Consider the following 23,902-nt stretch of genomic DNA (forward strand, 5'->3'; position numbering starts at 1 on the left):
TGGCAAACCACCTTATGGGGTGGAATTGTTTTCCATTACTACTTAATTTGGTAGAAATAACAAATGAAGTTTAAATAAAATAGAAAAGTAATCTTTCTCATGATGCATTTCAAATTTCAGCTGTGTGTTTGTTCAACTTTGATGTCGTATTTCAAAAATAAAAAAAAATTATTAAAAATAAAGAATAATAACACTTTTCTTCTCCCTCTTATGCAATTACGTAATTTGAGGTTGATCTTTTTTGACAAAAATCATTTGTTTGAATGTATTAGTGCTACTCTCTAGGAAAATGTATGAAACGTAAACGAAAAGTTTTGATTATGGTTTTTGTTTTGATAGGTCCCACTTACCCCAGGTACAAATATATTTTGGGGTAAGATAGACCATCGAAAATTTCATATGAAATGAAAACAAAATACTGGTTTATCGTTAGCAGCTTGTAATAATACTTAAAATTATAGCTTACTGATGGAAATTCGATTTAAAACACATTTATTTTTTGCGAGTCAATGCAAGACGTGAAACGTGTCACAATTTATCATACAAGTTGAAAATGGCGCTGAACTGACAACTGTTACACGAACCACATGGTAATAAAATAACAATATGTTTAGTACTAAATACATTCCTTGTCATTGTATCTTCAACTTTCTAGAAGAATACCCTCACGAAAAACTTTTCCTAGTTGAGCTATGACGAAACGCCCCACTTACCCCGGATTCTCACTTGCCCCGGGGTACCTTAACTTATGTTTATATCGTGTCATGATCATCATGATCATCATGTTCAATTTGGTCGATTTGAAATCGATGAGCTTGCTGTCGATTTCCGTGTTCCAAATTTTTAAATTGTTAGTAATCAACCCATAGCGAACTAAATTGCGGTCGAACCTCTTGTCGAGCGACAGTCATCATCATGTTCCAAAGAACAGAGACAAATTCTGAAGCTGAAAGTGTTAGAGGAAAATTTGCGGATTCGTTTTTATTTCTATTAGTGAAGATGTCCGAGTTAAGATGAGGAGTTCATTCTAATTTTCTATAAATAAAATGCATTACTTCCAGCACTGGATATAAAGTATGGTGTTAGAGAAAAATCGGATTCCACTAACAGATTTTCCTAGCTTTCAGTTTCATATAAAATGAAATATACTAATCCCGGGCTTCCCAAATTATGGATTTGAGGCGCCCCACTTGTTGCTGACTTACTTGTTTGAAAAAAAAAAAAAAAACATTCAAGTAAGCTTGCAACAAACAGAGGAGCCTCGAATCCATATTTTGGGGAGCAAGAGTTCTTCTATCAAATTTCTTCTTTCAATCTCATGACATTCATATTCTATCACACATGACTATCTAAAGTCACTACATTTCGATTTCAACAAGCAAATCAGTTGGTTTTCATGATTTCATTTTTAGACATTCATGTTTGTTTCACATGATAACCTAATGTTGATACGCATGTTATTATACCGTGAAGTCAAATCTATAAGTAAAACACACGACCTTAATGTGTAGATTCTTTTCAGTGTATGCAAATGCTATAAAAATAGTTGTTGATTCAATAAGGTTAGATTTACATCCGAGAATGCTGAATCTAAGTAAAAAAGTATTAAAAAAAACGTATGCTAAAAACTAAAATTGCACGAGTTTTGATTAAGTTAAAATACCCAAATGTGTTTTAAGGCAATTTGTACCTACATCTGGTAAAAAACGACGGAAAACAATTTACCTTTAAAATTTTCATAAGTGTTCTTTACTATCTAATATTGTAGATGACTGGTTAACAATGATTTCCAACTAAAAACATGTCTAAAAATTGAGTTTCTGTCAGTTTCCTATAAAATTGGACCTCTGTGCCTCCTGGCCAGTCAGTGCAATATGGAATGAAGTCGTGTCGGGCCTAGAGATGGGCGAACCGTTCGCGAACGGTTCAAAAGAACTAGTTCTTTGCGGTGAACGAATGATACGTAGTTCTTTTTTTGAGAACGGTAGTTCAGCAAGAACGGTTTACTGAACTCGAACTGCGAATGAACGAACGCAACGAACTGGAGGAGAGAACTATTCGGCATGCATTCTTCGATCGTTCTCACCGAACGAAAGAAACAAAACGAAGCAAATGAAGAACGCTACACTCCGCTTTTGGTATGTCCTGTCCTTTCTACGTCCAACAAGACGCTGCACGCAAAAAAATTGTGCGGTAAAAACTACCATTTTAGGGGGTTAACTTAAGCGCTCGCACCGGCAATTTTCAGCAGACCAGAAATGCGCTTGATTTTACCATGTCTATAGTCGGAATCAGATTGTTGTAAATTATTTCTGTCAAATGTACCAGTAATGCGGTGGGGTGTACCGCAAACATAGTAAATTGGTCTGAATTTCCATGGTAGTTTCAAGAATGGGTGTAGTCAGCTAAAATAGTTATTTTTACCACAGAATTTTTTCCCGTGTGGTTATGATTATGTGCGACGAATGAGCAACGAATGAAATGTGTTTGTGTGAATGATGAGTCCTCGTCGCTTCGCTTTAATCATTTCAATCATTCAATATGTGTTTGGATTAGCTGGATAAGGCTAAATACGGACTGACAAGGCTTGGCGCGCAAAGAAAAGCGCAAGGAATAAGCTTATCTATTTTTATTTTATAATTTATTTTACAATAAATCTTTTATTCTAGTTTCCAAATAAATGCATTCTGTTCAATTTTCTCTTGTCAAAGTTTTCTAATTGTAAACAGAAACATAATTTAATTAATCATAATTATTATTAATTAATCATAATTTAGCAGAAAATTCCCGCGCTGACTAAAAAAATTTTCATGAGTCGTAATACATTATTTTGAAAGCGAAAAAAAAAGATTTTTTTTAAGAACGAAAGAACGGTTCAAAAGAACTAGTTCTCTTTCGAGAACGGAACGAATGGGAACTGTTCATTGAAAAGAACTGTTTTGCCCATCTCTAGTCGGGCCGCCACACTTCGGAGCAGGGATGGCCTGTTGAGTGCACCTGTTTCGCGGAGAAAACGTTAAATAACCACAGAAAGTTGTTTGTAATTGACCATATTGCAGCACATTTTTTTTTCTTCGATTGGAATGGTGATTTCCAAAGCTCGATAAGAAACCAAATTAATCGGAAAGGTGAGATTGTTCAACGAGCTTGTTTTGCTATGATGCTTATTTTCGAAGGTTTTCACACAACAAACGGCTCAACAGATTTGAATCATGTTTTTCATTCAAGCAGATTGAATTCAACAAAATTCGGGTACAAAGGCATTTTACAAAAAAAAAAAAAAAACAAAGAGAGATTTGGGTCTTCTGCTTCTTTTAGGCATTACATCCTCACTGGGACAAACCCTGCTTCTCAGCTTAGTGTTCTATGAACAGTTCCACCGTTATTAACTGACAGCTTTCTTTGCCAAAGTTGCAATTTTCGCATTCGTATATCGTGTGGCAGGTACGATGACACTTTTTGCCCAGGGAAGTCAAGGAAATAAGGCAATCCATGAGACAGCTGCGATCAGCTGGTTTTTTGTTTACCACGAGTTTTTGACGTTTCGCGATTGGAGTGACCGTTCGATTACAAAAGAAAAAGTTAAGCTCTGATAACACTTGCATGCTTTGTTTACCCCTTCGCTTCAGTTGCATGCACACTTTTAGCTGTCAGTCCTATCGCGGAAAGTCCTCATGGATAGCCTTATTTCCATTAAGAGAAGATCTTGGACCGACCGGGAATCGAACCCAGACACCTTTAGCATGACTTTGCTTTATAACCCCGGACTTTAACCACTCGGTTAAAGAAGTTTAAGCTCATCATCCATAATGCTTCTACTTTCTGGCGTTACGTCTCAACTAAGACAGAGGCTGCTACTTTGATTAGTATTCTTATGATACTTTTTTAACAAAGAGCTTTTCTTAGTCAATTGACCATTTTTGCATTTATATATAGTGTAGTATGCACGCAGATATTATATCCTGAGAAGTAAAAAAAAAATCAATTACGAAAAAATCCTTGACAAGCGGGATTCGAACCCAAGATCGCACATCATGGTCTTACTGAATAGTAAAATGATCTTTGTGGGCTACGAATATGACCTTTTTTCATTAGCTCTCTTTCATTCGCTGAGCGTATTCAGCAACAACGCGTTACGCCAGCACTCTTCAGGAGCTTTTACCATGTAATGTTATAAAATTGAAACACGTAATCGATCGGGATTTGAAACCCAGACGCTTTCAATAAGGTTTTTTTTTTCTTCTACGTATACCTCTTCCATGCTGACTGCGCTAAAGCACACCATGCTGATATGCATGGCATTAGGTCGAGACAATCCGCAATGCGTCATCCAGTTGATTACATCGTTGTTGTTTTTTGTTCCATATACCCATGCCGGGCTGACCGAATCTTATAGGCCCCAGATTCGATTGAATGTGCTTATTGGATTGACCTGTTCCACCCTACAAAGTTGATTGCGCAGCGCGCGCACGCGGCCATTAATAAATGAGATGATCCGATAAATCAACAAAACGGCCATCGCCGATGAGAAGGCGTCTTTCTTTTTTCAGGACGCGAGCGAAGATCCGGCGATCGATCGTGGGATCCCGAATAAAATTTTACGATTAATTCATTAACTAAGGAAGGGGCAGCAATTTTCAGTATCTTCGTCATCGATGACGGATTGTTGAGCATGAGCTTTAGAATTGATGATCATACGTAGTTGGTACTCCGTAATTGTTCAGAATATTTGGAATTGCACTAGTAATCAATAGACAGAGCTAGGGAGTAGCGCACTACCTTCAGAGTACTATTTCGAGGATTCAAAGATTATAAAGTCAATAATGGCACTGGCCACGTCCTTACGGTCATCGGGGAAAGGAAGAATTGTTAGTGTGACATCCATTGTTTCTAAAGACCGAGTATACCTCTGCATCTTCATGGTTGTCACGGGAGGGAGTATGGTTACAACAAACCCTATTGTATTTTAGTAATATATTTTATCAGGGATGCCAGAGCAGAGTGCAACCCGGTCATAGATGCAGATGATTGTAAAATGGCACACTGACTCCCGGCGAAGTTTTGATAATGACATAGCCGCACTTCGGAATATACCACCACAAACCGTACTTTCACCAATTATCGACAAGCTCAGGCTAAAGCGAAAGTTTTTCTTTTTTTTGGCAATAATGGGTATTTTCGCTCTAGCAACAGTAAGAAAAATGAAGCATAATTGAGCGTTACGGCCAGGGAGCGCGCTCGCAGCTGCAATTCGGTTCATATTTCAAATGGCTTGAATTTGGATTCAATCTTTAGGCCGGCAGCGTTGGATGCCTTTTTGTGTGTTTTGTGTTTTGATTTTGGGCTGGATGTCCAACTAGCTAATGCCCTGCCGGGTACAACGGGTCGCTGCTTTTCAGCAGAGCCGGCTTGTGATGGTCGTTTATTGTTACGTGATGGCTACTGTAAGTCAAGTGTTTTAATTGCGATTACATTAGTAACGGGTGATTCGACGCGATAGCGAACCGAGGAAAAACTATTTGAGCGAATTTTCCTTTCTAATCAATGGGAAAGTAACACAGTTGACTGATACTCTTTCACGAAACAAGTGTTGATGTAGATTTAGAAAAACGGGTATGGCTATACAGTGCTGTTCGGAATAATAGCAGCGCATGCTAATTTCCATACAGAATGGTCAACTTTGACATGTTTTGCAATTATTTAATAAGTTACGTTACGAATTGCAACAATTGCAATTGTTCTTCTACGCATCCCTTCCGTAAGACATTATAAATGAAGTGCATCTAACAATTTATCTCCGGTTGTTATAGAGATACCTTTGCGACCACCTAACATGATTTTTTAGAGTTTCTTCATTCCTTCAGAAATTTTGCTACAAGTTGAAGGATACCTTTAAGTAATTAACACACACACAACATTTTTTTAGATATTCATGCAAGAATTTGCCAAAAGTTTTTAGAAACTTATTCAAAACTACTAACAGTAATTTTCTCCTATTGGAATCCTTTTAAGCAGACCTTACGAAATGCCTTCAGATCCAGTGTTATGCAATGTATAACTCCTTGTATAGCTCTTAAATTTTCTCCCATAATTCATTTCTTGGTTTGTTTTTCTAAAATTGATGAAGTACAAAAAAAATCTTCCAGAGATACTGGGAAATATTTTTTTCGAAAGTTTAATGAGCATTTTAGTAGCATTGTTAACAAGAATTTCTAAAAAAAAACGTATTCATGAGTTTAAGACACAGGAACACAATATAGAAATAATAATAATAAGAATTTAACAGGAATCGGAATTTGAATTCAAATTTTCAACTTTTTCCAGGAATACTTCAGCAGTTCTTTCAGGCTGCGTTGCCAACCTTCCAGATTTGTCTGGAATATTCCAGATTTTTGAGGCCCTATTTTACAAAAATCTGGAAAATCCAGATAAAATTTGAAATGAATTTGTAAGGTTTTGTAAATAATTTGTTAGGTTCTCCATATACGATATAAGCGATCCAGACTTTTCTAGACAAACTTTCAAAATCTTCCAGATTTTTGAAAAATTGACTTGGCATCACTGCTTTCAGGAATATAACTAAAGGCATCCCAAACAGTAGGCGTACCTTATCAGAATCATTCAGGAAATTGCAGTCAGAATATTGATAGGAATTTCTAAAGAACTGTCTCTTGAATATTATTCGAGACATACTTTTTCATGTTCATCCAGAAATTATAGCCATCTTTAGAGGAACCTGGGCGTTTCTTCTGGAGATTCTCAGCGATCTAAAGATTTTTTTTTTTCGAAAAGTTGCATCTAAGATATTTCACTGAATTTCTCCTGAACAATTTTTGAAAATTTCCTCAGAAAATTCTTACAGAGGTTCCAGGTATTTGTTTTACTTTTTCACTCCTCGGCATTGATGAAAGGTGGCGAACATGTCTGCAGAACCGGAACAAAACCAAAATGAAATACTCGCGAGCATGAGAGTGCTGATTTACTCCCATCCGTCGTACTCGCGAATAAATGATGCTAATGTGACTCGTGAGCGTACTCAGTGCTGTTCAGAGTCAATTGGGTCTTAAAATTTCTAATAAATTCTTGTATTTTCTTCAATAATACGGAAGAGCGTGTTCTTGCAACTACTTTAGCAATTTTTCCAGCTCAAACAACGGCTATAACAGATTTAAACTTTAATTTAAAAAAAAGTTCCAAATATGAACCTTGACAATTTCGATCATGTTTGACGTTCACTTTGTCGACAATAATGCCACAGGGGTTTTAGTTTTAACACTATGGAGTTGTTCCTATCTGACATATCGGAAGGGACATGGAAAACAAAATATACCCAAAAATTTGAGTTTAAACCAAGAGGAGTGACAAAATTTTAAAAACCATAAAACAAGGTTTTTTGGACTTAAACCAACGAAAATAATTCAGAAGTTGAGTAAACATATGTTTCTGGCCTAAGCTTAAGCGTTTGGAACTAAAAAATAGGACAGGGCTTTAGGACCCTATTGCGCTTTTGAAAAAAAAGTTATTTCCCCTCCGAGATATCTAGTTTTTAAGTGTTTTTTGACTACAAACTAGTAGTTTGTAGTTGATTTCAAGGATATACAACTGATTTGCCTATCAAAACTCTAATAAATTCCATTTAGTTCGGTTACTCACGAGTAAAGGTTCGCGAATTTTTTGCTATTTCTTTTGGTATGCTCTCCCGAGCTTACTAACTCCAAGCCTGTTCACGAGTCTGTGCTGTTTGTTTTGCGTTGGTTTACACTCGTTAGGTGCTTCGCGCATTTTCGCAGTTTTTTTCTCAAACGTCTCTACGGAAAAAAACAGATTAGGAATTTGTCCTTTTCAGGTGTTTCTCCAACTATTATATCTTGATTTTCTACAGACTGCAGCATACCGTAGCCTAAATACTTCCACAAATAGTGGGTGGAATTGCGGAAATAACCATGTCCGCTGTTATTGTTGGTTTAGCCAAAATGTACAAAAACGTAGACTCGTTTAATTCCGCACACCTGGCCACGTGCTTACGATAACTCTTTTCACATCGTAATAGTCCTTCATCTATTTAAGGAAACGCTCAAAACTGAAACGGCTGAAGATGTCAAATGACGTAATCATTAACATGACTTGATCTGGCCTCTCACCAGGGTGTACCTATGCGAAAACAAGTTCTGCATTTGATGATGTTTTAAGCTTCAGTTATTGAGTTTCACAAAAAGTTGCTTCATAAATTACTGTAAGTTTTTCTTAAGCTATAAGCTAGGAGAAATTCCTGAAGCAATTCCTGGGCAAATTTATGCAAAAATCTATCAAAAGATTCCATGAAAAATGCAAGGATGCTTAAACAAATTCCAAGGAAAGCTTCTGAGGAAGCACAGTTAATTCTCTATAACTCAATGCTCCACGTCTCTATATGGAGTTATAGAAACATAGTGAAACTTGGTTTTCATGGCTACCTCGTTGGTTTCTTAAGCTGCAGTTGCACTGATTTTGTGTTCTATAACGCGATATCTCACAAATTCAATGGTATTGACTGTAACTGTTAATGTTTTAGAGAAGATCCTTAGGCTTCAGAGACATTTTCGAATGATTTTTAATTATCTGGATAAAGTATCTTCATCGCTGGTGTAGTTGCTGATGTTTATTCTGAAAGAATCCAGGAAGGAAACCCTAAATGAACGCTTAAAGGTATTCTCGGATGTATCCTTAATACAAATGATTTGAAAAAATCCGCAGGGAAGGTATTCAAGATTAAATTCGTGATGAAATTTATGAAGTGATTCATGGCAGAAACTCATTAGAATAATAACCAATAACCAGGTATTCTCCTATCCGCGGATTGAACACCTAACGAAATTGGCACAACCTATCAGTTTGGCCCAACCATCCATAAGCCCCTTCTTCACCTTTGGCGATTTTTACTCTCTTCCGATTAATTCGTCCCATTTACGACTTAGTGCCAATCAATGCTAGACTAGCAATAGCGCCTACACAACACCCAAAGGCTTAACGTGAGGAATTCATTTCCCCTGGTGCGTATCATTTCTGGCACGCTCCTAATCGCCAACAGTTTTTTCCATGCCGCTATCCATTAAACCCATTATCACTTCCTCCTATCATCTATCGCACTGGGCTCGTCCACCGTCCGTCACGATTTGGCTGTTGAGTGGCTCGCGCGCCCCATCGGCATTTAATGTATGCATTTCCCACCCAGTGCAGAACCGCGCAACCGATTCTCACGTAATCTACTAAATTGGGGTGGTTTGCCATTTTCTTCCTACATTTTTTGGATCCCATTGGCATTATTAAGTATCATTATCAATTTGGTTGGTTGAAATTTTCGATTGTCAGCTTGTTATAAAATATGTATGCGAGATTGAAGAAGCCTATTTTTGTGTTTGATTTGATAATGGTGCTGCCATATATTGCCACTTTTCTAATACCGTAAAATGAGGTATCTTTGATATTGCTGGTAACTTTGAACTACACGAAATAGCATAATCAGTTAATCAGTTGATCAGTTAAGCAAATGAATATAAAAGTCAAGACTACTAGTACAAAACTTCATGTCAGATCTATTTTGCTTGGAACGCAGAGTTTTTTTTTATATTACAAAAATATTTGATTTATATTTAATTGAATGTCGAAATATGAGAATTAATCGATATCTATTCCTAAATACAGGTCGGACTCGATTATCCGGAGACTCGATTATCCGGGGATTCAATTATCCGGGATTCGATTATCCGGAATTTTGACGTTCTTGTTTTTCATTTTTTGTTTCATATATCTGAGATAATTTGGTATTGCAATATACAATATGGATGGTTTTGCAGTTTAGAACGTATTCAAGAAACGGGGGATTTGAAAAAGTGGTTTTGTGTGTATGCCGGTGAAAATTGTTTTTTCTTGTGAAGACCTCTATTGTGAATTTTCTTGGAAGATTGATTTGAAGGGATATTCAGCTGGTTTGAAATCAGCGGTAAATTTCAAGGGGCACTCCAATACATTCAGGCGGTATGAATATCCTCTAACTCAATAGGATTGTGGGTCGCAGTTACTCACAATTCACATAAAACATCCGTGAATAGACGATTCTAAATATATCCATTACCGCGCCAATATTTTCGATCACAGAATAGCACTTTAACAGCCTTACGTAATTTTTCACTTCAGTAATGCAGAAACTGGGATCCTCCTGAAATCAGGCCGTTTATGACACTCCAAAAAGCACATTTTCTTGTTTATCCAAATTGGCTTTGATAATTCCAACAGCACTTTAATTCTAATGCCATTTCCGTTATGGTCTTGTATACACATATTTTTATATAATTGCTTCACGATGGCACCTTGAGAAGAGGTCTCCAGGAAGTGAAATCCAGATGAAAAAATGCAACTTTCAATTCAATTCATTCAATGCCATGTTTGAAAACGGACTTGACGGTTTGCATGACGCCGCCAGCATGTTGAGAATAATGTAAATTCACATTCTTATGCATACACATTTAATTGTTACGATGAATTCTCTAAGCTTAACCCTCTAATACCCAACCCCGCCTTTAGACGGGGTACACTTTGGAATTTTGTGTATTTTTTCGTAGCTCGGAAATCAAAATAAATTTATTTTTGGCTTATACCTTGACTCATAACACGCATGTAAGAAAAGTTTTTTATGACTTTTGAAACTTTTTTTGTATTTTTAGAAATTGTTTGAAAAATTGCATTCTTATATAACCTACAAATGCCTGGGCTTCATTTAACGTGTAATATAAAAAATCGTACATTTTATATTTTTCTACGATTAACCTATCACAAAAGAAGAGCCTGGTGGTATTGGAATCATTTCAAACCTGTTTTTTCGTTAGTTACACGGAAAATAAAATACACGCCGAAAAAAAAAATAAAAATTAAATATTTTTAAAAATACCGTAACAATTTAAATTTTTATTTTTGCCAAAAAACAACAACTAGAAAAGGCTTCAAGAAAAAATGAAAAAAGCTAGGGATGTTCAAAAATAAAAATTATAAAAATCAAAAACCAAAATTTAAAAATTTGCGAATAAAAATAAATAAATGCCCAAAACGTGTTTAGAACGATTTTAGATAACGAAAAATAATACTTAAATCGAAAATAAAAATTTGGGTATTAGAGGGTTAATATATCTAAGTTCAAAAGATCTATGTTTATTATTTATGCTCATGTAAAAATAGATCATAAAACAATGAGATTTTCTGATACATCAATAAAAACGTAAAAATTAGTCGTTTTTGGGTTTAGGTCACAAAATATTAAATTATATTGTGTTTTACATCACCCGTAAATCTCATTATTTTTAAGAGTGTACGGTTTGTTTCAGGAAGCAACGTCTGAGGAATCGCTGCAAATTTCGTCAAGGGATTATATTATGAATTCTTACAGGAATTCCTCAGGAGAGCTCGATGCTCGTGCGAACCCTACTCAATATTGTGTAACTTTATTGAAGCGTGTTAGTTCCTCCAGAAATTTCCCCAACATTTCAGTCTCCAGTAATTGAAACATTACTAAAATAAAAAAAATCACCAGGGATCAATTCTGTAAAATGTAATTTAAGAAAGGTCCCTAGAAAATTCTGCAGAATTTTATCCAGGGATTCAAATGATTATTTTTCCAATAATCATCATAGAAATTCATCCAGAAAAATCTCCAAGACTTCCTCAGAGAACCTCGCGAGAGTTCATCAGGAATAGCTACATAAGTTTAATTAGAGATTACTGTAGGATTCACACAATTTAAACGATATTTCCCGGATTGTTTCAGAGATTTTTCCAATAATGTCTTAAAAATGTCCTTGACAATTCCTGGAGACACCCCTGGGAAAAAAATAATTCTAGAATCCTTTAAAAGCTTCGTTGGGAAGTTTTTCGAAGAATTTCTACTGCAATTTCTGATTAAATCTCTGGAGCAATTTCTAAACGTAAATTATTGGTTGAAATCTTGGAAAAACAGAACGACAATACTGGAGGAAATCCTTACAAATTAGTATAATAGGCCTGAGTGTCAAAAAAAAAAAAAACTTTAGAGATCACATGCTTGAAAAAAAGACAAAAAAGAGACCACTCAAGAGCAAAAACAGTATCAGGAGCAGGAGAATATTGAAAGAGCAATTTTATCCGAATTTTTATTAAAGATTCCTCAGGAATCTAATAAACATTTCTCAGAGGGCACTTCCAAGATTATATTTGGGAATTTGTGACATTACGCCAGGCATTACTCTTAGTAATTTGGCTTTTTTAAGAATTTTTATCATATATAAATTGAGGCAGTTGCCTGAAATTTCTCAGACTTCTTCATACAATGAATCTTTCGCGAATTTCCATAGGAACTCCTTTGAAATTTTGTTCAGAGTACCTTGGAAAATTCAACCAACGATTTTTCAAAGGATGTCTTCGGAACCTGCTTTCAATTCCCGAAATGATTGTTTCTGAAATTTCTCTAGAAAGTTCTCCTTGATTCATCCATGTAGTTTATCTTTATCAAACCGGAAATTCCAGAAGAATATCTCTAGAAATTGCTCCAAAACCAATGCATTTCAAGGTCTTTAATGAATTTCTTCAATAATTTTATCCAACCATTCTTCCACCAAGGTTTTAATTTAGGCTTTCTTCAAGAATTAAACCAATAATTTCTCTTACGACATTTCCAGAAATTCTTTCAAAAATTTCCGCAGAGATTCTCACAGAAACTAAATTGTGATTTTTTGAGATTTCTCCCAAAGTTTTTGTTTAGGATTTCTCTTAGATTCTAGAAACTTCTTAAGGAAGTCCTCAAGAAAGTTATTTAGGGCTCTTTCAAGATGTTTTATTAAATTGTAAGAAAAATTCCAGAAAGATAAAAACACTCGCAAATTTTCTAATAGAAATCCTAAATTATTTGCTGATAAAAACCCTTAGGAAATATCTGATGAGCTCCAACATAAGCGTACTCGCTCAAGAATTTCTGATGAAACTACTGACCCATTAGAAAATCTCAGAGCAATGGGTCACAAGCTATTTGGAGTTGCGACCCCCTCACACATTCTACAAACATACCCAAGAAAGTTAAGGTCCTTGAAACCAAATTTTTTGGCACTAAGACTTTATTTTTTTAGAGTTTGATGATTCGACTGCAACTCAGAATAAGATTCTTTGACAAGGATATCCAAAGATCGCGTCTCCATGGAAAAATCTGCTATGATCCTCTGTACAAATCAATTAAAAATCAGTTATGGTAGAATAACTGTTTTCCATATATAAATTGATCATTTTGACTCAAGAATAACTTTTAAAAATAGCCCATGAGTTTTTGCACGATATTTATTTGAAAAATTCTAGTTCTGAAACTGTTGGTTTTAGAGAAAAACGTTCTATGGAAAAGTTGCAATGAAAAAAAAAAATACACCGAAAAAGTATTTTATTTTTTATCATGTAATAAACTTTTAATTTAGACGAAAACTCCATTCTCAATATTTCTTAAATTTTCCCCATAGGAACTTGATAGAAAAAAGATATTTTGGACAAAGTTTCAAGAAATAAAAAAAAAAGTTTTTCAAGAACAACTTTTTGATTTAGTTAAAATGAATATGTTTTGATAATACAATAAGAACCTTGACATTATTCTAAACCATAATGATTATCATGATCACTTCTCTAGAAGTAGCCATTTTCGAGTTATTTCAAGTTTGATGCAAATATTTATTATTCGAATAATAAAATAGGCCATTTTCGTTAGTTATTCGCGATTCTCTATCATGAAAAATAGTGAGAAATATGCCCTACCCAGGTAATGACAAGCCGTATATCGATCCCAATCCCTTATATACGGCTTATATAGTGATATTTAACGGCCAATTGGCATTATATCAGCCGTAAATCAACATTTTGTCCAATATACGGCTTATTGGTAACCTGGGTATGCTCTCCAAAACTTACTGTACTTGATGGAAAACGTGAAAAACTAATGAAAATGGCCTTTTATTATTTAATCAAATTTGTTTGCATTAAACTTGAAATTACTCGGAAATGGCTACTTTTGAATAGCTGATCATGATAATAATTTCTGGATACTTATTTTATCATCGAAACTTATTTAATTTGTCAAAAACCCTACATTTTGAGAATCGGCTAAAATTTGTTCCTAAAAAACCTTTTCAAAAGTTATTCTTGAGTCAAAGTAATTGATTTATACATGGAAACACTTATTCTACCATATCGAGAATTTACTGCAAATTGAAGATGGTCGAGTTCTATGACTGACCAATTTGACATGGAATTCGTCTAATGGCTTCATAGCCTAATTGGAACCGTGGGAACAGTACGTTGAGCATTTTTAAAGTAATTGTTCGAGAATCTTGTCAGATATCCGTCAATAATCTTCCCAGAAAACTACGAAAGACCATTACTTCTGATATATCACGAAAATCTCACAAGAATCAAACTAAAACCCTGTTAACTCAGAGAGATTTCGCCACACAGACGACCAGTTTTTCCGATTTCCAAACATAGTTTCAAGTTGAAAGACATAGTCAAGTATCCATCTAAAATATAGGAACAGGAAGGAATCGTGTGAAACTCTATTAGAAAGAAGGAATCTCTAGATATATTCTTCAAGAATTGTTCGGGTACACTGCCTTCACTATTATGAGTCACCGTGCCATAATTATTAGTCACTCTTTTCTACATACAATTTAAATGAGAACGACCCAATAATAGTGGGTGACCAATGATAGTGTAACCACTGTACTATCAGAAGCTGGATATCATTGAATAATCCAATAATCGCAAACCATGTACAATTCAGGTGACTTTTTTAACACTTCTGTAGTCGCGCTGTTGTATTTTGTACAAAAGTGGTGGAAAAACCTCGCTTATCATACACAGCATCGACGTCGTGGCTCTGGCGGTGGCAAACCGCGCGACGACTGAAAGGTAAATGGGACTGCTACCGATCGATCAGTCGCTTTATGTCAATCGAGTATTCAAAACTAAACCACGGTTGTACTGTTTGACACTTTTTTGTTTACATTTCAGATTTTTTTTGTCTAACAAATATCAGAGGAACGTTACATCGCGAAATTGAAAAAAAAAAAAGTGACTTGAGACCATTTTTTCAATAAAAAAGGACTTCAAAGGCCGCTTTATTGAAAATAGAGATTTTTTAGAGTCTTGAATTAAAATGGGGAACAAGTTTTTGAAAAGAGACCTGTTGTCGTCTTTGTATTTGCAATTTATTATCAGAAAACACATTCCTCAAACTTAATGTATTATTAATTGTAAGCCTATATAAAACTTCATTGACAAAGTGATTCAAAACTAACCCTACATGTTTCAAAAACACATTTGTCAATGTATACCCGTAGTGCTTATAGTAAATAATCTTCTTTGTGTTTCAATGGATATCATCTACACTAAGAGTAATTCAAATAACGTACATTCCTCATTAAGTTCGCTGCTAATCGACAGTAAAATTGAAACAACGCGCTAAATCAGAACATTGCTGATTCCACTAGAAACAGGCACAAATCAAAACCAGGTGGTGCATTCCGCAGCAAATCCATATTGCATTGGCCAACATAAACACTATCCGATGCATTGGTTTCTGACTTCCGGCAAAATTAATGAGCTAGCTGGGCTAGACTGATTCAAAAACTCCGACCACGAACAAAAAACCAACCATTCTGTGAGACATGCAAATGTCTTCTACTGAACACCGTATTTCAATTCTGAATGAACGTTACAATTTGCATATTTATGTCTTGTATGCTTCCTGAACTCGGTAATAGATACGATATACCTATTTGCGCAATGAAACCGAAAGCAGATAACAACGGTAGAGGGCATTGATTTTTGCACTAACTGTTTCGTTTCGGTTTTTGTTTGCTGCTTCATTTCATGTCTCTGAATAAATATTTGCAACGTCGGACAACATTGTATTGTGTATGTGTGTCTATTTGCATGGAGAACGCAAATGAAGCATTTTTCGTTCGTGTCTAGACAGCTTTCACTATCGAAATATGAATTGCAGCGTAGAGTTTTGTGAGGTGAATACGGTTACCTTGTATGATTTTTGGACTGAGTTCCAAGGTAGTTCAAAATTCGAAACATTTAGAACAGAAAGAACAACATTACAGATTCATTGTTTTTTTTTCAGCAGAGGCTTTGCAATACCAACATGCGAAGTGTAAATTTAATCCGTCCTAAAGACGTGAGTAGGCAATATCAACGTACTCGCACTCATGCTTTGAAAATTATTCGCCAGGATCTGTAAAAAGAAATTAAAAACTGATTCTGAATCGAGAAATTAGAAAATAAAATCTTACGATTGCACCCTAACTTTTTTTGGAAATTAATAAGATCTTAAAATAGCCTCAAAAACCAATTCCAGCATTGAGACAATAATAAAAAATATTATCGAAAATACTCAAAATTATGTGGATGAATACCCAACGACGCTTTAGAGTAAAGTGGGGCAAGAGTTTCTTTTTAAGATTTCTAGCTCAATTCAAAACAAAACTTATAAATGTCATGGTGGCTCGAATGCTATTCAAGTAAGAGATTTTCACTCCAAATATTATAAAAATCGATTGAGATTTGGAAAAGTTATGGCTATTTGTTGTTTTTTGACATGAATATTGTAATTTTGGTCAAAATTTCGTTGCATGGAACAAATTGAAGATAAAATCTTTTTCAATATTATATGTAAGGGTGTTCCTAGGCCCATCATAAGGATGCCTTGAGGTGTTTTAGTTTTTGCATAAATGCTTGGAAACAATTTTTGGCCCATAGTGGGGCAAAAGTTCGAATCAGCGGGGCAAATGTTCGACCCAAGTATAAACTCACGGAAAAATTTGCAAATTGCCTAAAATCCACAAATTATCTTCAAATTTAGCAAAATTATTCTGATCTTTCGAAAAACGTAACCAAAATTTTACATTCCACTTAGTTTTGTGAAAAACTGCCTTTTTCAATTATATTACAATTAACCCTGTTTTGGGCAGTTTAATGATGAAAATTTACTGTGTATTTTTCGGCAAACTTAAGTTTACGGCTGGTGTAAAGTGTGCCTGTCATAAAAGTATCGATATTTTGTATTTTAGCCAGCGAACTTTTGCCCCACATTAGATTTGAACTCTTGCCCCACCGGTGGGGACAATCAATTTTGAAATTGTTATAAAAAAAAAGACAATCAATTTTGAAATTGTTATAACTAAAAATGGGTAAATATTTGGCACAAGTTTGTTCAGCAAAATTATAGCCAATATGTTGAAGGTTCACTGTATGGTATTTGTTTTGTTTCAACTGCAACTTCAAGGTCGAACTTTTGCCCCACCTTACTCTATATGTTGGATTCAGATAACAAAAAATCTCTCCCACGGATATCTTCTTTATTTTATAGATAAACTCAAGTTTGAACAAAACTTAAAAAAAAGGCAAAGCTCATCGAACTCAATATCACTAAATTATGGATTGAGTTCTCCATGAATGTATTACTATGGAGCAGGATTCTTCTACAAATTGACAGATTCCTTACAAAATTTTGGCCAGGATTCCAAAGGATTCTAGACATAACTTACACAGAAAAAATGTACAGGATTCGCACCCAAGTAACATTATTGGTAGCTTGACAATAGCTTATTCAGCTGATTTATGAGTCAATCAGCTAACAAATAACTTATTTAATACATGTAGCAAAAATGTTTGTTGGGCAGAGTCTTGACCAAGATTACCTCGATTCTTGGCCATAATTAAAGCTGGATTCGTGACATAAATTCTGAGCAGGATTCTTTTTAAATCTTGGACAGCATTCTCACAGATTCCAGAACACAAGTAAAAAGTGTCATTGTGAGGCACAATTCTCACAATTATTTTTAAGTTGTAATAATATTGGACAGCATTTCACATAATCCGATACATACATGGTTTGTACCGAAGAAGTTTATACATAAAAACCGAGTTTGCGCAAAAAATACTTTCTTGTAAAACTAATAGTGGGTATGTATTAAATCAAGGCAACCAACACGTGTCGGAAAAGCGTGTTATCAACAACTTGTTGGTAAACCATACGCAGTAACCACCTACGCCTAAACAAGATTTCACTTTTTTCAATCATTCAGCGGTGGTAAGACACCAGCCGCTTCGCTATAAATAAAAATTTCAATGTCAAGTGTACTAACGGCCAACATGCTATTCGCCTTCTCCCTTCTCTATCCACCGTAGGCGTCCAAAAGATCATGGTACCGGGCACTTCGGTCAAGTCGAGCAAAGAGGCCCTCCGTCTGACGCGTATCTACCCGGGCATCATCTACTCGACGGCGGGAATCCATCCGCACGATTCGAAATCCATCATCGAGGAGCCGAGCACGTGGCACGACTTTGAGGTGATTGCCGGGGCGCCGGAATGCGTGGCCATTGGACCGTGCGGACTCGACTACCAGCGGGACTTCAGCGAACCGTGCACCCAGAAGGACATCTTCGAACGGCAGCTCCGGTTGGCGTGCAGCCTGCAGAAGCCCATTCTGATACACGAACGATCCGCCCAGGAAGACGTGTTGGAAATACTCTCGAAGTAAGTTCTTTGCAAGTACCAACCCAAGCAGCTAATCAGCTTAGCATTCGTTATCTCCGAGAGTTTGCAGTCGACTGTTTCATGAGTCATAAATAGGTGAAGAAAATATTAACTACCATATCAATGTGGCAACGCTTGGCTTGTGTGCTTACGCGATAAGAAGTTATGATATGCTACAAGCGATGTTTTCCTCAAAGACTGCCTTAGTCATTCGGTACATCTAATTAGAGATTTGTTTCAAACCTGTACCGCTTTGATTCATATTACGGACAGCTTCAAATTTCGGACACTCTACTTTGTATGGGAAACATTTCGCACGAAATATTTCAATTTTTTTATGTTCAAAAGTTCTCACTTTCGAGGCTCGTTTCAATAAGCATTTTCCATAGATATCTTTGAAAATTTATAATGGCCAACCTTAGGCGTCTCCCCAGTTGTTTGACAATTTTGATGATTTGGGGGCCCAGATAGCCGTAGCGGTAAACGCGCAGCTATTCAGCAAGACCAAGCTGAGGGTCGTGGGTTCGAATCCCACCGGTCGAGGATCTTTTCGGGTTGGAAATTTTCTCGACTTCTCAGGGCATAGAGTATCTTCGTACCTGCCACACGATATACGCATGCAAAAATGGTCATTGGCACAGTAAGCTCTCAGTTAAAAACTGTGGAAGTGCTCATAAGAACACTAAGCTGTGAAGCAGGCTCTGTCCCAGTGGGGACGTAATGCCAGAAAGAAGAAGAAGAAGATGATTTGATTTTTCTTTTTATGATTTGTTTGACTTGTCCGTAATTCGAATTGAAGTGTCCGGAATATGAGGCAAAAGTATGGAAGCGTCTGGAATAAGAATCATGAAAAGTCCACAAATTTCTATTTATTTATAATTATTCATGTCTCGTAATGGACATTCTTACTCACCATTCAAAAGTTAAGGTTTTTGAAAGTTCTATAACGCGGAGGAATCATACTGAACGGTTTATTTTTCATGCGTTTTGGTGAGTTATACTTCACTGAGGTCTTAAGGCCCAAGTAAAAATGGTGCAAAAGTCAAAACTGAAAAAGCAGTGTTCTCTTTTTAAATAGACAAATCGAAGAAAATAAAAACACACAGCTCTCTTATTTGTCAAATAAAAAGGCTGTATGTTTTTATTTTCATTAATTTGTTGTTTTAATAGGAGAAAACTGCTTTTTCAGTTCTGACTTTTGTGCCATTTTCTCTTGCGCCTTAAATGTCCGTAATATGACTCAAAACGGTATGCTATCTGGTGAGTTATACTCCACTGAAGCCTTAAGCATCCGAAATATGAATCAACACGGTATACGGGACAATTGACAATGCGGCTACGTACGTTATTGTTACAAATTTCACCGAACACAAGAAATAATGGTTTAGACATTACTGTTGATGCAATTTTTTACCAGTCATGAAGTTCTTTTTCTAGCGTTACCTTTCAAATGAGGCAGAGTCTGCTTCTCTCGGCTTAGTGCTCTTTTAGTTCCCAGAAATTTTCTCCAAAAACTCCCTGGAAAACTCTACCAGAAGTATTCACAAGCGTTCAAGTATTAAATATCACCTGTTCCGTGAATTTAAGGCTACTATTTTTTATTTACGAGGAAGAAATCAGCAAACAGACCCCTGAGAAGGTAGCTCAGAGATGGGGATGGCACACCCCCGACGCGGTAAATGGCTGGGCATGGCGTACCATTGGTACCTCGCGTACCTGCAGGAACAAAATAGACCCCTTTGTGCGGTCCTTAGCCTCTTGCCCAGCAACTCCTATCCCTACCTCCTCGTGGTACTGGCCGGGGTACGAGTAACCTTGGGGAAGATCGGGTAACCAACCCCCGGTGGGAACTTTGGTCGTATGCTGACAGGGAAGGGGGGGTTTGCTTTTGCAAACCTGGAGCGTCTGTACTCCACGTTAGGAGCGGCTCACAACAGCGTCTGTTCCCCATGTCAGGGGCGGCTGATCATCGTCCGAGTGCCAGAGAAGGACTCTAAGCTAAACTGCGCACTATGGCCCTCCGAACATTTAGGGGGAATGGTCCTCCGGAAATCTAGGGGGTTGGTGTCAGGCCCTGCAAGCCAACCGTAAAAACACATCAGCACAGGAACGTCAACGAGAGAATACGGACCGGAACAATCGGCAAAGACCACAGCGACGAAAATGGACTAGCGATTGGAAACTCGGTACGTGGAACTGCAAATCTCTCAACTTCATTGGAAGTACTCGCATACTCTCCGATGTACTGAAGACCCGCGGTTTCGACATCGTAGCGCTGCAGGAGGTGTGCTGGACAGGAGCATTGGTGCGAACGTTTAGAGGTAAGCATACCATCTACCAGAGCTGCGGCAACACACGCGAGCTGGGAACAGCTTTCATAGTGATGGGTGATATGCAAAGGCGCGTGATCGGGTGGTGGCCGATCAATGAACGAATGTGCAAGTTAAGAATCAAAGGCCGATTCTTTAACTTCAGCATAATCAACGTGCATAGCCCACACTCCGGAAGCACTGATGATGACAAGGACGCATTTTACGCGCAGCTCGAACGCGAGTACGACCGCTGCCCAAGCCACGACGTCAAGATCATCATAGGAGATTTGAACGCTCAGGTTGGCCAGGAGGAGGAGTTCAGAACGACGATTGGAAAGTTCAGCGCCCACCGGCTGACGAACGAGAACGGCCTACGACTGATAGATTTTGTCGCCTCCAAGAACATGGCTATTCGTAGCACCTATTTCCAGCACAGCCTCCCGTATCGGTACACCTGGAGATCACCTCAGCAGACAGAATCGCAAATCGACCACGTTTTGATCGATGGACGGCACTTCTCCGACATAACCGACATCAGAACCTATCGTGGCGCCAACATTGACTCCGACCACTACCTGGTGATGGTGAAACTGCGCCCAAAACTATCCGTCATCAATAATGTACGGTACCGACGCCCGCCCCGGTACAATCTCGAGCGGCTGAAACAACCGGATGTCGCCAATGCGTACGCGCAGCATCTTGAGGCAGCGTTGCCGGATGAGGGCGAGCTCGATAGGGCCCCTCTTGAGGACTGCTGGAGGACAGTCAAAGCAGCCATTAACGACGCTGCCGAAAGCGTTGTCGGATATGTGGAACGGAGCTCAAGAAACGATTGGTTCGACGAGGAGTGCCAGGAGGTTTTAGAGGAGAAGAATGCAGCGCGGGCTGCAATGCTGCAGCATGGTACGTGGCAAAACGTGGAACGATACAGACAGAAGCGGAAACAGCAAATCCGCCTATTCCGGGACAAAAAGCGCCGCCTGGAAGAGGTGGAATGCCAAGAGATGGAGTTGCTGTACCGTTCTCAAGAAACGCGGAAGTTCTATCAGAAGCTCAACACATCCCGCAAAGGCTTCGTGCCGCGAGCTGAGATGTGCCGGGATAAGGATGGGAGCATCTTGACGGACGGACGCGAGGTGATCGAAAGGTGGAAGCAGCACTACGATGAACACCTGAATGGCGCAGAGAACACAGGCACAGAAGGTCAGGACAGCGAAGGCGATGGCTACGTCAGCACAGCGGACAGCGGAAATCAACCAGCTCCCACGATGGGGGAAGTTAAGGATGCCATTCAACAGCTCAAGAACAACAAAGCCGCTGGCAAGGATGGTATCGGAGCCGAACTCATCAAGATGGGCCCGGACAGGTTGGCCGCTTGTCTGCATCGGCTGATAGTCAGAATCTGGGAAACGGAACAGCTACCGGAGGAGTGGAAGCAAGGCGTTATATGCCCTATCTACAAAAAGGGCGACAAACTGGAGTGTGAAAATTATCGTGCAATCACCATCCTAAACGCCGCCTATAAAGTGCTATCCCAGATTCTCTTCCGTCGTCTATCACCTATAGCAAACGAGTTCGTGGGAAGTTATCAAGCAGGTTTCATCGACGGCCGCTCGACAACGAACCAGATCTTTTCCGTGCGGCAAATCCTCCAGAAATGCCGTGAGTACCAGGTCCCTACGCACCATTTGTTCATCGATTTCAAGGCGGCATACGATAGTATCGACCGCATAGAGCTATGGAAAATCATGGACCAGAACAGCTTTCCCGGGAAGCTCACAAGATTGATCAGAGCAACGATGGACGGTGTGCAAAACTGCGTGAAGATCTCGGGCGAACACTCCAGTTCGTTCGAGTCTCGGCGGGGACTACGACAGGGCGACGGACTTTCGTGCCTGTTGTTCAATATTGCGCTTGAAGGTGTCATGCGGAGAGCCGGACTTAACAGTCGAGGCACGATTTTCACGAGATCCGGACAATTTGTTTGCTTCGCGGACGACATGGATATTATTGGGAGAAAATTTGAAACGGTGGCAGATTTGTTCACCCGCCTGAAACGCGAAGCAACAAGAGTCGGGCTAATGGTGAATGCGTCGAAAACAAAGTACATGCTGGTTGGCGGAACTGAGCGCGACAGGGCCCGCCTAGGAAGCAGTGTTACGATAGACGGGGATACCTTCGAGGTGGTGGACGAGTTCGTCTACCTCGGATCCTTGTTGACGGCTGACAACAATGTTAGTCGGGAAATACGAAGGCGCATCATCAGCGGAAGTCGTGCCTACTATGGGCTCCAGAAGAAACTGCGGTCAAGAAAGATTCACCCCCGCACCAAATGCACGATGTACAAAACGCTCATAAGACCGGTAGTCCTCTATGGGCATGAGGCGTGGACTATGCTCGAGGAGGACTTGCAAGCTCTTGGGGTTTTCGAACGCCGAGTGCTAAGGACGATCTTCGGCGGCGTGCAGGAGAGCGGCGTGTGGCGGCGAAGGATGAACCACGAGCTCGCTCAACTCTACGGCGAACCCAGTATCGTGAAGGTAGCTAAAGCTGGAAGGATACGCTGGGCAGGGCATGTTGCAAGAATGCCGAACAACAACCCTGTAAAGATGGTGTTCGCCACGAATCCGGTCGGAACAAGAAGGCGTGGGGCGCAGCGAGCTAGGTGGATTGACCAGGTACACCAGGACCTGGAGAGCGTGGGTCACAGTCGAGGATGGAGAGAAGCGGCCATGAACCGAGTGAATTGGCGAAATATTGTTGGCGAGGCTTTATCAAGATAATTGATGTAAAGTCAAATAAGTAAGTAAGTAACACCCCCGACGACCTACTAAACCCAGCTCATGCAATATAAGTGAGCAATTCCCGCTGAATTGCTCAATTGGTGTACATAATGCACATACATCACTATTGATCTCAGACATTTTTCTCTCTGGAATCACCTTACAGTTTTTCTTCGGGGAAAAGTTAGGGTTACTAATAGGCTACTTATAGGAACATAAATTAGGTATAG

The 23,902-nt window shown here is 38.4% G+C and overlaps 2 protein-coding genes across 2 annotated transcripts in view; one reads left to right on the forward strand and one right to left on the reverse strand.

Annotated features, from left to right (window-relative positions):
* LOC110674004 (cell cycle checkpoint protein RAD1-like) overlaps positions 1–23,902 on the reverse strand; it is a 110,128-nt gene that overhangs the window by 47,820 nt on the left and 38,406 nt on the right. The window lies entirely within an intron of this gene.
* Positions 1–23,902, forward strand: part of LOC5572320 (3'-5' ssDNA/RNA exonuclease TatD) — a 61,243-nt gene that overhangs the window by 29,529 nt on the left and 7,812 nt on the right. Inside the window, exon 2 of the mRNA XM_001653945.2 lies at positions 18,229–18,577. Within this exon, the coding sequence (XP_001653995.1) occupies positions 18,229–18,577 (349 nt within the window). The remainder of the gene's footprint in view (positions 1–18,228; positions 18,578–23,902) is intronic.

This window comes from Aedes aegypti, chromosome 3 (genome assembly GCF_002204515.2).
Source record: "Aedes aegypti strain LVP_AGWG chromosome 3, AaegL5.0 Primary Assembly, whole genome shotgun sequence".
NCBI lineage: Eukaryota > Metazoa > Arthropoda > Insecta > Diptera > Culicidae > Aedes > Aedes aegypti.